The sequence below is a fragment of the Carlito syrichta genome, unplaced genomic scaffold, assembly GCF_000164805.1.
Source record: "Carlito syrichta isolate Samal-C Ts95f unplaced genomic scaffold, Tarsius_syrichta-2.0.1 Scaffold135794, whole genome shotgun sequence".
Lineage (NCBI taxonomy): Eukaryota > Metazoa > Chordata > Mammalia > Primates > Tarsiidae > Carlito > Carlito syrichta.
In genome coordinates, this window is record NW_007079890.1 from 67,041 (window position 1) to 81,418 (window position 14,378).

The 14,378-nt window shown below is 54.3% G+C and overlaps 1 protein-coding gene across 5 annotated transcripts in view; it reads right to left on the bottom strand.

Moving 5' to 3' along the window:
• KNDC1 (kinase non-catalytic C-lobe domain containing 1) overlaps positions 1-14,378 on the bottom strand; it is a 57,774-nt gene that overhangs the window by 21,767 nt on the left and 21,629 nt on the right. For all 5 annotated transcript variants that reach the window (XM_008049586.2, XM_008049585.2, XM_008049582.2 and 2 more), the window contains 9 exons: positions 12,695-12,809; positions 11,783-11,854; positions 11,633-11,694; positions 4,588-4,746; positions 3,169-3,246; positions 2,493-2,577; positions 1,826-1,979; positions 1,011-1,744; positions 334-478 (listed from right to left, as the gene is read on the bottom strand). In XM_008049586.2, coding sequence (XP_008047777.1) covers positions 334-478; positions 1,011-1,744; positions 1,826-1,979; positions 2,493-2,577; positions 3,169-3,246; positions 4,588-4,746; positions 11,633-11,694; positions 11,783-11,854; positions 12,695-12,809 — 1,604 coding nt within the window. The remainder of the gene's footprint in view (positions 1-333; positions 479-1,010; positions 1,745-1,825; positions 1,980-2,492; positions 2,578-3,168; positions 3,247-4,587; positions 4,747-11,632; positions 11,695-11,782; positions 11,855-12,694; positions 12,810-14,378) is intronic.

Genomic DNA, 14,378 nt, shown 5'->3' on the forward strand with positions numbered 1-14,378 from the left:
TCACCTCAGCCTCCCAAAGGCGCGGGATTACAGGCTGAGCCACCGAGCCCGGCTCCCACAAGCTCTTTCTGCCTTCCAGAAGGAGCCTGGTGTCCAGTGAACACGCTGTGAGTGGGCCTCAGGCCCAAGGAGAGGGACTGTGGAAACTCCCCCACCCATCCTGTTCCTGGTGCGTGGCCACCCCGGAGGAGGTGGCAAGGTGGATGCTGAGGGACGGCAGGAGGTGGTGGGACTCAGGAGTCCAGACAGTGGCGCTTACCCTGCAGTGGCACTGGGGGGTGGGCAGGGATGCAAGGCTGACAAGGCCTGGCCATGCGGACTGGGGGTACTTACCTCTGGGAGGGCGAAGCCCGCCCATTCACCACTTCAAAGAGATTCTGTAGCAGCTTCTCATCCCAGTAGAGGTCACAGAACTTCTCAGAAATGGCACCACAGAAAGTGGCAAAGGTGAGGTCTTTCAAGGCGAAAATATACTCCCCTGGTTTTGCAAAATGATAGGGACAGATAAATGGTGGGCAAAACCGCTTTTTCTGGGTTACTTGATTGATAAAATGGAGTCGGGCTTGGTGGCTCAGCCTGTCATCCCAGCGCTTTGGGAGGCTGAGGTGAATGGATTGCCTGAGCCCGCGGGTTTGAGACCCGCCCGGGCAACTTGATGAGACCTCATCTCTACAATAAATCAAAAACTAGCTGGGCGTGGTAGTATGTGCTTGTAGTTCCAGCTGCTTGGAAGGCTGAGGCAGAAGGATCGCAGGATCCCAGCAGATCGAGGCTGCGGTGGCCGGGAGCGGCCACTGCACTCCAGTCTGGGCGACAGAGTGAGACTCCAACTCAAAAAAAAATGGATGAGGCTGGTCTCAGGAGCCGGGGAGGGCTGGGTGGCAGGTGGGGCCGAGGGTGGGGTTGTCCGGAACGCCCCTCCAACTGACCGCCTCAGAAGGGCTGTGTCTTGCCCCAGCCCTGCAACCCTTCCCCGGTCCTGAGGTTTCTCTGGGGAGGCCCCCACCTACCCATGATCAGGGCCTCCAGCCCATTGTCCAGGTAGCCATCGAAGGCAAACTCCTCCTGGATGAGGCGCGTGGCCTCCTGCAGCGACGGGCAGGCTGTCCTCTTTGGGAGTGGTGAGGTGTCTGTGACGGATGGACACGGCCTTCGGTCTGCCGGTTGGGGACTCTCAGGGACACAGTCTGGGGTCTGGTCACCGTGCTGTTCAACTGGGGTACCCCTGGGACTGTCTGGACGCAATCTGGCCAGGGAGGGGCCCTGGGAGGCGGACTGGGGGCTCTCTGGTTTCTGGCCTGCATGCTCCGAGGACTTGCTCCGGGGCGGCTTGGGCGGGTGGTGTGGGCCTCGGAGGGCTGAGGTGGGCTCGGGGCCCCCAGAATTGACTCCAGGTGGGGTCGGCCCATCTGGCCCTCGCTCCAGGGACAGTGCTGAGGCCTTCCGGGGTGAGGTGGGAGTAGGAGAGCTGGGAGTCGCCCGTGATGCCCCCTTCAGCTGGCTCTCTGGGGCCGGGGGTGGCAGGCCGAAGCACCCCTGGGCTGAGCCTCGTGGCACTGACTCCCTGAGAAGCTCTGGGTCTGCTCCCTGTGGCCCTGGATGAGGCACTGGCTGGTCAGGCGACTTCAGGCTGGAGGCCACGGCGCAGGCCTCGGGGGAGGACGTCCTCTCACTTTCCCTGTCTGGCTGACGGCGCCTGTCCTTGAGCTTCTCTGCTGGTCCCAAGCTCAGGGCCAGCTGGTCACTGCAGAGAGAGAGAAGGGACGCTCTCAGGAGGAGCCGCCGGTGCGTGGAACCCGCTGGCTCCGGAGTGGGGGACACTCACCTGGCGTCGTGTGCGAGGACAATGGGCTTGAAGTGGGTGGCCTCAGAGGTGAAGGCAGCCGGCAACGGGGTGGCTCCTTCACGGCAGGAGGGCTGACTGGGCACGGGCCCGGGCACGGCCACGAGGCAGGTGTCGCTGCTGACCGGCACAAAGCCTGGGGACAGAGGTAGTGAGCGGAGTGGGCGTGGGTGGCAGGCCCGGCCAGGCCATGCTGTCGTCGCCCCGCCATGTGTGCGGCCCGGGCGCGCCTGCCCTGGGCCTGGGCGCTTCCCCAGGTCACCGGGGCCTTTGTGCCGGGCCAGAGCCAGAAGGTGGGGAGTGTCAGGTGTCTGGGGGGGCGGAGAGGACGGGCCAGGAAGACGGGCCGCCCCCGAGAGGATCCCAAAGACCTACTGAGGGGAAGGCGGGGGGTGGGTGCCAAGAGCTGGTGGGCTCCATGTGGAGGGGCTGCTGGTTGGCTTAGGAGGGGCATGGCGTGGAGCCAGGGTCGGAGCTCCCCGTGAGCGGAGAGTGACAGTGGATGGTAGACTCGGGGTAGGTCTGGGGCCCGGCTGGCCGAGCTCTGGGCACGCTCCGTCCGGTTCGGATGAGAGGGAAGCCGTGGTGTGGGCTGTGGGGGCCGCGGGGGCAGGAGGGGCCGAGGGGTGGCCGGGGGGGTGGAGCCCACCTGGGCTGGGCTCTGGAGCAGATGCCACGCAGGGTTTCACCGAGAAAGCGCTTTGGAGACCGATGGCCTCTTCTTCCTGGTAAACCTGGGAAGAAAGGACAAGGGCCCTGGACCAGGTAACAGCAGAGGCTCCAGAGGTGGAGTGGACACCTGCTCTGCCAGCGTGTGCCACCCACAGTGCATCCCCTCCCCTCACAGATGCCCCGTGAAGCCAGGGAGGAGCCTGGCATGGGTGCCACCCCTAGGGTCTGCAGTGGATGTGGTTTTGCTTGGGAGGAGCCGTTAAGGTCTCCTTTACTGCCCATTCAACAAGGTTTCAACCAGTTCCGGGGATCAGGAAGGTGATGGCATCACCTGAGACCAGGACCCAAGCTCCCAAGGTGTGCTGGGGAGTCCAGTGCCCTGGGCGGGTGGTGTCCATCTGCCGGCCCTGGGCCCTGGGCCCTGATCCTGATCCAGCCAGTCCCGGACAGCATGGCCAGGAGGCCAACAGACACTGCCTGATACTGAGGGTAACAGCAGAACCCTCCAGATACGGGACCTGAGAGCAGATGCCACAGCAGGGTGGTCCACAGAAACACGGCTGCAGGGTGGGACCCAGCTAGTGGGTTTACAGAGACAGGAGTGAAGAAGGCAGAGCAAAAGGTCAGCTCTGGCTGTGGGGATGCCGTCCTACCTTACAGGTGGACACCCGCAGGTGGGCGAGAATCTTTCTGCTGTCCATACCTCGCTGGAGGAGGTAACTGCCACACACCTGGAAAAGAGAGAGGCCACACGTCTGGCGAAGGACGCACCAGCTCCATGGCATCCGGTTTCTGTCTGAAAAACCTCAGGGCCGTCAAAAGAACATGTTGTTTGCTCTGGCAGATGCCTGACAAGCCCTGACCATCCTTTCTGAGGGCGTTTCCTGGAAAGGGCTCGCTAGTGGCCTTTGTCCCCCAGGCTCTGTAGGGGGCAGAAGCCCAAACTTTTTTTCTTTGAGTTGGAGTCTCACTCTGTCGCCCAGACTGGAGTGCAGTGGCCGCTCCCGGCCATCGCAGCCTTGACCTGCTGGGCTCTGGCGATCCTTCTGCCTCAGCCTTCCGAATAGCCGGAACTACAGGTGCATGCTACCACGCCCGGCTGATTTTTTGATTTTTTGTAGAGACGAGGTCTCGCCAAGTTCCCTGGGTGGGTCTCGAACCCGCAGGCTCAGGCAATCCACTCACCTTGGCCTCTTAAAGTGCTGGGATGACAGGCTGAGCCACCGAGCCGGGCCTAGAGGCCCAAACTGGATGATGTTGGTGGCAGACCCAACAGCCTCGTGGCGAGGATGCTGACCAGCCCTGTCATGTGCACCTGAGCCCCTGCACTCTGCTTCCCTGCTCTTTTCTCCCTCTGTAAGGCCCAGGCATGCCTGCAGACTTCCTGTGATTACCAAATGAAGCCTCTTTTCACCACTTTATGAATGTTGTAACTAAATCTCACCCTCACACGGCAGAGGAGACCCCAGAGACTCTGAGGCGCTGAGCAACCTGTCCGACATCACAGAGCATCAGGGCAGAGAGTGTTGGACCCAGGTCCCCACCTGCACAGCTCCTTCCTGCCCCCTCCCACGTGGCTCTCCTTCCAGAAGGTCCTGCATCCTCTTGCTCACCGGAGCAAAAGGTGGGGCTTCTAGGGAACAGTCATCTGGTCCGCCTGCTGGGTGTGGCCTAAGTCCCCGCAGGAGGATGGCTGGAACCCCGCCTCGAGGAGGGAGGGGCAAGGCTGGGGTACCCTCAGAGGTGGCTGGAGGCTGCAGGTGACGCAGGGAAGTCCGGGTGTGGTGCGTTCTCTGTTCCCCTAAAGGCAGGAGTTAGCACAGGGCCCTAAGACACCCTGCCCGCCTTCTGGCCTCTGGGACACACTGGAGAAATCAGGATGCCCCACGGGGAATGGCCCCACACTGCCTGCCCACGTGGACACAGCTTGAAAAGAAACCCACTCCCTTCCCTGCCCGGCGGCCCAGCCAACTTTTCTCAGAAACAAAGACCTGCAGGCCCAGCTCCGCGATGGTGGTCGCCACCCAAGGTCCTCGGGCTGTGAGATGGGGCCGCAGCAGCAGGGTGCTTACCTGGATGGCTTCAGCTGCGGATGGCCGCTCCGGGGCGCTGCGCCTGGCCATGTCCAGGAGGAGGGTCTTGAGCCTGCGCGGCAGGGCCAGCTTGCGGTCACGGGGGACACTGAACTTGGCTGCAGTCCACAGGACAGCAGCTACACAGTACACGGAGGCCTGGCGGGAGTGGAGAGAGAACAGGGGCGTTGCCAGCCGGACCACACGGCTGCTGTGCTCAGGAGACCTGCCCCGCCCGCAGGGAACCCCTAGGGATACCCAGGTCCAGCCCCTGCAGAGTGGCTCTTCTCACAACACTCCCCATCACCTCCGAGTCTGGTAGACCTCAGATCCCCCCATCAGAACCCAGGGACACGGCCTAGAAATCTGCATGTTTAATCCTCTCATTGATTCTGAGTTAATTTTTTTTTTTGAGTTGGAGTCTCACTCTGTCGCCCAGACTGGAGTGCAGTGGCCGCTCCCAGCCACTGCAGCCTCAACCTGCTGGGCTCCGGCGATCCTTCCGTCTCGGCCTTCCGAGTAGCTGGAACTACAGGCACAAGCCACCACGCCCAGCTTGTTTTTTGATTTACTGTAGAGACGAGGTCTCACCAAGTTGTCAAGGCTGGTCTTGAACCCCTGAGCTCAGGCAATCCTCTTGCCTCGGTCTCTCAAAAGTGCTGGGATTACAGGCCTGAGTCACTGCACCTGGCTTTTTTTTTTTATTTTTTTTATTTTAAAGATAGGGTCTTGCTCTGTCATCCAGGCTAATTCACTGCAGCCTGGACCCAGGTCCCTGGTCCTCCCCCATCAGCCTCCCGAGTAGCTGGGACTACAGGTACACACCACCATGGTTAGCTAATTTTTAACTTTTTAAAAATAGAGACATGGTCTTGCCGCGTGTTGCTCAGGCTCTCTCAAACTTCTGGGCTCAAGCCATCTGTTTGGTTTTTTTTTTTTTTTTTGAGTTGGAGTCTCACTCTGTCGCCCAGCCTGGAGTGCAGTGTTTGCTCCCAGTCACCGCAGCCTCGACCTGCTGGGCTCCGGCGATACTTCCGCCTCAGCCTTCCAAGTAGCTGGAACTACAGGCGCGTGCTACCATGCCCGGCTGATTTTTTGATTTATTGTAGAGATGAGGTCTCGCCAAGTTGCCCAGGCGGGTCTCGAACCTGCGGGCTCAGGCAATCCACTCACCTCGGCCTCTCAAAGCACGGGATTATAGGCTGAGCCACTGAGCCCGGCTGTTTGGGTTTTGTTTATTTTATTTATTTATTTATTTTTGAGTTGGAGTCTCACTCTGTCGCCCAGACTGGAGTGCAGTGGCCGCTCCCGGCCACCGCAGCCTCGACCCGCTGGGCTCCGGCGATCCTTCCGCCTCAGTCTTCCAAGTAGCTGGAACTACAGGTGCACGCTACCACGCCCGGCTAGTGTTTTTTGATTTATGGTAGAGATGAGGTCTTGCCTGCCCAGGCGGGTCTCTAACCCGCGGGCTCAGGCAATCCACTCACCTCAGCCTCCCAAAGGCGCGGGATTACAGGCTGGGCCACCGAGCCCGGCTGCGGTTTGGGTTTTAAACAGTCAACTGTGAGACGCCTCAGCTGGACTTTTCCATCTTCCAACCTCACAAAGGCAGCAACTTGGGACTTTGAGAGCTACCTGGTTCGCTCACCACCGAAAGGACTCAGTTCCTGGGACTCTCTCCAACCCGTGCTGTGCTGCTAAATGGTAACAACTGGCTCTCTGAGCAACAGTGCACGCCTCTAGCTACACACAGAAGTTCACCAGGAATTTTGCTGATATAAGGGATGTGCCGCACACAATTTAATATAATATTTTCTGTAAGTCCCACTGAGCCAATTGATTCTCACTGAATACTTTCATTGATTGTTCCCCAGCGCATCCACAGTCAACCTATAATGAATGACTGCTTCTGACATGAGTGTTGGTTGAGGTTCATTTACTTTCATGATTATTGAAGCAATAAGTAAGATGAAAGTGAAACAAGAAAGACCCACATTGGAATTCTAGGCTTCATTCTATGCAGTGTCTTTGCTGGACAAGTGTTTCCTCAAGCTTTTGTACTATATACACAACGTAGCAGCTACAGGCAGGACACACTTTCAAGTTCAATGCAGTGTTAACATTTTCTCCATTGCTGCATTAAATCTAGACAGTCAACAAAACAACTCATTTGTAGCATCTGCCAGTTTCCATGGTGTAAATACTCCTGCATGGCTGACCTCCAGCTACCCATGTGGTGCCAATGATCTTGGAGTTGGGAAGCAGGGCAGGGCGGCTCACCTTCCTAGTTTCTACCATCCAGACAGACACACAGATAGCCTCACGAGCAGAGATAATAGTAGACTATGTAACAAGAGGAAATTATTTGTTTTGAGTGCTTATTAAACTTTTTTTTTTTTTTTTGAGTTGGAGTCTCACTCTGTCACCCAAGCTGGAGTACAATGGCACGCTCACGGCCACCACAGCCTCGACCTGCTGGGCTCTGGCGATCCTTCTGCCTCAGCTTTCCAAGTAGCTTTTGGCCAGGCTTGGTGGCTCAGCCTGTAATCCCAGCACTTTGGGAGGCCGAGGCGAGTGCATTGCCTGAGCCCGGGGATTCGAGGCCAGCCAGGGTAACTGGGTGAGGCCTTGTCTCTACAATCAAAAAAAAAAAAAAAAAAAATTAGCCGGGTGTGGTAGCGCACACCTGTAGTTTCGGCTATTTGGAAGGCTGAGGTAGAAGGAATTCCAGAGTCCAGCAGGTCGATGCTGGGGTGGCCATGAGAGTGCCACTGCACTTCAGGCTGAGTGATGCGGCAAGACTCCAACCCAAAAATAACTAACTAAATAAAAATAAAGCCTTTATTTTGAGATAATTGTAGACTGACATACAGTTGTATAAATTAACACAGAGAGATCCTGTGTACCCTGTACTTAGTTTCTGGAAGAGTAGCAGCTAGCAAAACTGTCGTACAATATCACAGCCAGCCGATTGGCACTGACACAAAAAAATCCTGATACAATGTGTGCTGCATTTTCACTTTCACTAAGTTCAATATAGTTTAAAAGCTTCCTTGAGACTTCCTCTGTGACATATTGATTATGTAGAAATGCGTTGTTTAGTTTCCAAGTGTTTGGAACAACTGCCTTTTATTTTTCTATTACGGTTGTCAGAGAACACATCTGTATGATTTAAATTTATCTATCTATCTATCTATCTATCTATCTATCTATCTATCTATCTATCTATTTATCTTGAGTTGGAGTCTCACGCTGTCACCCAGGCTAGAGTGCAGTGGCATGCTCACAGCCCCCCGCAGCCTCAACTTGCTGGGCTCAGGCAATCCTTCCACCTCAGCCTTCCAAGTAGCTGGAACCACAGGCATGTGCCTCCACGCCTGGCTAGTTTTTATTGTTTTTATTTAGAGATGAGGTCTTGCCATGTTTCTCAGGCTGGTCTCGATCCCCTGAGCTCAGGCAATCCTCTCACCTCCGCCTCCCAAAGTGCTGGGACTACAGGCTTGAGCCACCACTGTGCCTGGGCCTGGCTGATTTAAATTCTTTTAAATTTGCTGAGGTTTGTGTTATGGCACAGGATATGGTCTATCTTGATGTATATTCACTGGCACTTGAAAAGAATGTGTATTCTGCTTTTGTTGGATGAAGTGTTCTTTAAATGTTGATTAGATCTTAATGGTTGATGGTGGTGTTGAGTTCCTCTATATTTTTACTGGTTTGCAACCTAATTGTTCTATCAATTGTTGAGAGAGAAATATTGAAGTCTCCAATTATAATCATGAATTTGTCTCTTTCTCCCTTAATTCTATCAGTTTTGCTTCACATATTCTACAGCTCTGTCACTTGGTGCATATACATTTAGGATTGCCATCTTCTTGGTGTATTGGCCCTTTGCTGTTATAGAATGCCCTCTTTGTCTTTGATAATTTTCTTTGCTCTGAAGTATACTTGATCTGATATTAACGTAGTCATTCCTGGTTTATTTATGCTTGCATAATATATCTCTTCCAATCTTTTTTACTTTCAACCTACTTATTTTGTTTGAAGTGAGTTTCTTGTAGACAGTACATGGTTGGGTCATTTTTTAAAATCACTCTGTCAATCTCTTTCTTTTAATTAGTATATTTAGATCATTTATATTTAATGTAATAATTGATATGTTAGAGCTTAAGTCTGCCACTTATTTTTTGTTTTGTTTGTTCTGTTTTTTAGTTTCTCTGCTTTTTTCCCCTTCTTTCCTGCGGGTTACTTGAACATCATTTTATAAGTCCATTTTGGCTTGGCATGGTGGCACATGCCTATAATCCCAGCACTTTGAGAGGCAGAGACGAGAGAACTGCCTGAACTCAGGGGCCCAAGACCAGCTGAGCAACATGGTGAGACCTCATCTCTACAATAATATAAAAAATTAGCCTGGGCATAGTTGCGCACACCAGTGCGCAAAATATATTGAACCTGGAAGGCTGATGCAGAAGGATTGTCTGAGCCCAGCAGGTCAAGGCTGTGTTGGACGTGAGCATGCCACTGCACTCCAGCCTGGGGGACAGAGTTAGACTCTGACATACACACACACACACACACACACACACACACACACACACACACAAGAATTCCATTTTCATTTATAGATAGTATTTTTGAGTGATCGCTTTGTGTAGTGTATAGTTATTGTTTTTGTGGTTGCTCTAAATACTATTCTATATATATGCATAACTTATCACAGTCAACAGGTGTCAATATTTACCAGTTTGAGGTGTAGAAACCTTACTTATGTCCTGTCACTTTTCCCCATTTATAACATAATTATTTAAAATATCTCCTTTATATACATTTAGAGCCATGTCAAGTTGTTGTAAATTTTACCTTGACCATCAAACATAATTTAGAATGCTCAAGAAGAGAAAGAAAATTTTATTGTATTTACCCATATCTTTTTGCGTAGTATGTTCTTTCTTCCTTCTTGATATTTTAATATTCCTTCTTTGATTTTTTTCTTTTCTGCTTAAAGAATTTCCATGAGCTATTATTTTAGAATAGATGTGCGGGTGACAAATTCTTAGTTTCCCTTAATCTGAGGCTATATTGATATTTTCTTAATCTCTGAAGGGTATTTTTGCCGGATATAGAATTCTGGATTATAGTTCTCTTAGAATTTGAAAAATGTGCATGTCCTCCTAGACTCTCTGGCTTCTGATGAGAAGGCTGCAGCCATTTGAACTGTTTTTCCCCTTCTATGTGTGTATGTAAGCTGCTGCTTCTCTTTTCTTCTTTTTCTTGGAGAGTCTTTAGTATTCAGAGGTTTGACTATGATGTGTTTTGGTGTGGATTTCTTTGAATTTATATTTGGGGCTTTTCCAGCTTCTTAAATCTGTAGGTTTATCTATTTTTCATTTGTCCCAAGCATGTTTTTGATTGTCTATTAAAGCGTTTTTATGATGGTTGCCTTAAAATCTTTTTATTTTTCACATTTCGTTCATGTCAGGGCTGGCACCTATCGGTTGCCTCTTTTCATTCAGGGTGAGATCTTCCTGGTTCTTGGTATGGCAAGTGATCTTCAGTAGAAACTGGGACATTTTCATGTTAGATGACTCTAGATCTTATCTCAATCTGCAACCTCCACTTTTCTTTTTCTTTCTCCTATGCCACTCTGCAGAGGAAGGGGGACACAGCTTTGTTATTTCCTGGTGGGAACAGAAGTTCAGGCAGTGACCCCACTGACACACAAGGAGTGAGTTTCTTCTCCTCATTGCTGTATGGCGTGAACCCTGGCTGGAGAGCGGGAGTGCCTCTGTTCACACCCTTGTAGGGATGGCTTCACTTCTGTTCCCCCGAGGCCTGCTCTGACATTGCTAGAGGGCTACCTCGTTACTCCTCAGGCGGTCTCCACCGACATCGTGGGCCGGATCCTCGGAACTGCTTGGTGAGAATGAAAATCCTTGTTCCTGTTTCACCTCCGATGCCACCCGGGGCTGGGGCAGACGTTGGGCACGTTTTTTTGTTTGTTTGTTTGTTTGTTTTTGAGTTGGGGTCAACTCACTGTCATCCAGGTTGGAATGCAGTGGTACAATCACAGATCAGAGCAGTCTCGACCTCCTGGGTTCAGGCGGTCCTTCTGCCTCAGTCTCCCAAGTAGCTGGAACTATAGGCACGCACCACCACTCCTGGATAACTTTTCTGATTTTTTTGTAGAGATGAGGTTTTGCTATGTTGTCTAGGCTGATCTTGATCTCTCGGGCTCCAGCAGTCCTTCCACCTTGGCCTCCGCAAAGTGCTGGGATTACAGGCACGGGCCACTGTGCCTGGCCTCACAAGGGCAAGTCCAGGTTCCACGCTCAGTTTCTGTTGGCCTGAGTGAACCACAGTGTTTTCTGTGGTATTCGACTAGAGTAGGGCAGTTAATGTCGACTCCTTCCTGGTCTCTTGGCTCGCAGAGACCAGGCTTTGTTGGGGTTTCTTTCTCTTTTTTTTGGTCTGTGCCCACTGGTTTCTGCCCGTTGCAGGCCTTAGCTCCATGTCTTGATATCTGATGCAAAATGATGGCCTAGAGCACTCAGGGCACTGCCTTCTCCTCCTCCACGGATCTTCGGGTGTTTATTTCATTCAGGGTGTTTAGCTGGCTCAGAGGGAGGAGCAGGGAAGTGCCTGTCTCCATCTGCCCAGAGTGGGAGTTCTACTTTGGCTTGGAACGACTTCTTTAATTGCATTTAAAATTTGAGTAATTTAATGTTAACTAGTGGCGGTGTTTAACAAGCATCTTGCAAATATTTCTGGAAGTTTAGCCCTTGCTTCTCGTGAGCCCGGAGGGTGGCTGCAGGACACATGGCCACAGCTGTCCAGGCAGAGCCCTGTCCGGACGCCCCAGTCATAGCCCCAGCCTGGCTGGCTGGACACTGCCCATGGCTGCCTGGCCAAGTGGGGCCGAGGCGCTGGAGACCTGCTGTGACTCCCTTGAGTCCCAAGACCAGGCCACTGGACAGACGGGGGACACGGGCACTCCCGAGGACTGGGGGGACAGGCGGCCTCAAGAAGGTGGGGAGGGCCCAGTTACCTTTTCGGTGACCAGTCTTTCCTCTGCCACCTCCGGAGCCAGAAAGAATGAGTTGTAAGAGCCTAAGAGAGAAACCCCGGCTTAGCTTTCCTGTCATCCCCGATAAGCTGATGCTGGAACTTGGCTCCCGAGAGGGACCCTGATACCCACCGTTGGCAGGAGGTGGCCCGAAGAGCACAGCCCCGTCCTCGGCGACCAGCACGGAGTCCAGGCATAGGTAGGCTGCAACGGAGGGAAGGTCAGGAGCAGGCACAGCATCCCCGTCCTCTTGGGCGGGCCAGGCAGTCCCTCCCCTTCTCCATCCCTTCCCCCCGCGCCCACTCAGGGATGTGCCCTGTCTGCCCCACAGCTCCAGGCCCCTCTGAGTTGCCCCTTCCACCCTTAGGCCATGCGGCCTCGGCGTCACTATGCGGCTGCATCCAACACACCGGGCGGGGAGTGAGCAGGAGCTGAACAGAGAGGAGGGCTGGGCAGCCTGTGTGCAGGGAGCTGTGCCAGGAGCAGTGGGTCTGAGGAGGCTGGCCCCGGCCAGCTGCTCCCCTGTGTGTTGCCAGTCTGGCCCCAGGTCAAAGGTCTGAGGGGTGGCTGTGGGCCCACACGAAGGAATGCTACACAGTGCCTCTTGGCCCTCCCCCAGCTCTTACAGGCACTGTCCTCACCACCCCCGGGCATTCTGATATCACAGGGGGACCGTCCGTCTGTCCTGCTGGCTGGCAAGTTCAAGCTTTTGGGCCACAGACTGGTACAAGCTCTGAGGGTCTTCCACACCTTCCCAAGTCAATTTTTACCTCCTTGGGGACAATATCACTGTGCTGACAACTGTGGGCTGGACCCCTGGTGTGGTGCCTGTTCCTCTTTACAGCAGGGTCCTTGGTTTTGAGGCCCACTTTGATTGCATCCACCCTCTCCCCACCCCTTCCTGGCTCCCTCAGTGCCGCAGGGGGCAGACGCCCCCCGGGGGCCCCGAATGGCCAAGCCGTGTGGACACTGCTCCCGGCTGCCCTGGGTCCCTCGGCGCAGGTGGGTCTGGTTACACGCAGGACAGCAAAGGGGACGGGTCACCTGGGTGCTTGGGATGTGTCTGCAGCGCGCTGAGGCAGGCGAGGCACAGGGCCCACAGCTCATACTCCCGGAAGGGCCGGCCCAGCTGGGACAGAAGGTCTTGCAGGGACATCCACTGTGGGAGGGAGAGCAACAGCATCAGCGTGGACACGCCTCACTGGGGCCCTGCCCAGCCGCCTCAGGAAGAACGTCCGTGAACACGACAGGGTTAAAACCCACTCAGCCACAGGGTAGGTGCCCACTGGGCCTCACGAAGGGTCTGGGAAAGTCCTGAGCCCAAACCAGTGTGGTGGGGACACTGGAAGTTTGGAGTCCTTGGACCCGCTGGCAGGAGCATCCCATGAGGCAACCACTGGAGAAAGCCACGTGGCGACACCTTGGAAACGGAACATATAACCCCCATGCGACCCAGCAGTGCTGCCGCTTGGCGCAGACCCACAGGAGGGGGAAGCAGGGACGCCAACAGATATGTGCACAGCCATGTTCACGGCAGCAGGCGTCACAGTCGCCAAGGGTGGAAACCCCTACGTGTCCTCTGATGGAAGAGTGGATGGACGCCATGTGGCACATACACACAGTGGAATATCACTCAGCCTCCAAAGGAAAGATGTGCTGACACACGCCACAGCATGGGCGGACCTGGGGGGCATTGCTTTAGGGAAATAAGTCTGTCACAAGACAAACATTGTCAGATCCCACTTTCGTCAATTCACAGAGACTGAAAGTAGAAAGGGGGTGGCAGGGCTGGGAGAAAGACTGAGTACTTAATACAGAGTGAGGCTTCTGTTCTGGGTGAGGGCAAAAGCTCTGGAGACGGACGGCGCTCATGGTTGCTCAGCATGTGAACACACTTCATGCCACTGGACTATGCTCCTAAAAGGGGTTAAGATGGCAAATTCTGTGATTTGTATTCTCCTGACGCCAAGAGAGCACTCCGTTGGGAGGGCAGCTCTCACTTCAAGGCCACGTAGAGCTGGGACCCAAGCCACCAGCCTTGGGCCTCAGAAGTGCCGCTTTAGTAGAAGGTTCTAGAGATCAGTGTCTTCATCTGAGACCCACTTGTAAAACTTCCTCGTGTACTGGAGGGGCTGAAATGCGCAGCAGCTTCCGTCCCGTGGTTCTTCCCAGTGTGTCAGCTCCTCTGGCCGGGCTTGGCCGGCGGCCTGGGCTCGAGGTGCTTTGTCCGCTGGCCAGCATGTGTCGCGTGCGGGGTCACCGTGCCAAGCTTGAACCCAGATGGCAGGCACTGGCTGTGGACCGCCTTGAAGCCTGATTGGTCATGCCCTCCGTGGGGGCTGAAGTCTGGGTGGGCCTGGATCCCGGGACCGCAGCAGCGCTTGGGCTTGGAGGTAGGTAAGCCTGCAGGCTACAGCGGAAGCTGGGCTCTGAGTCAGCCCTGCTCTGTGCAAAGCCTCCAGCAGGTGGCTCAGGCGCTCTGGGTTCCAGTTCACCCGTCTGAAAGGCGGGCTCTTATGCAGGGAAGGAGTGCCAGGCAGCGAGGCCAGTGGGGGGAGCAGGGGAGGGTGACGGAACACACGTGTGTGCCCCTCACGCCAGATGGAGAAGACCCTCCTGGGTTCTTGAGATGCGAATAAAAATGTAAGTCACGCCGGGCTCGGTAGCTCAGCCTGTCATCCCGCGCCTTTGGGAGGCTGAGGTGAGTGGATTGCCTGAGCCCACGGGT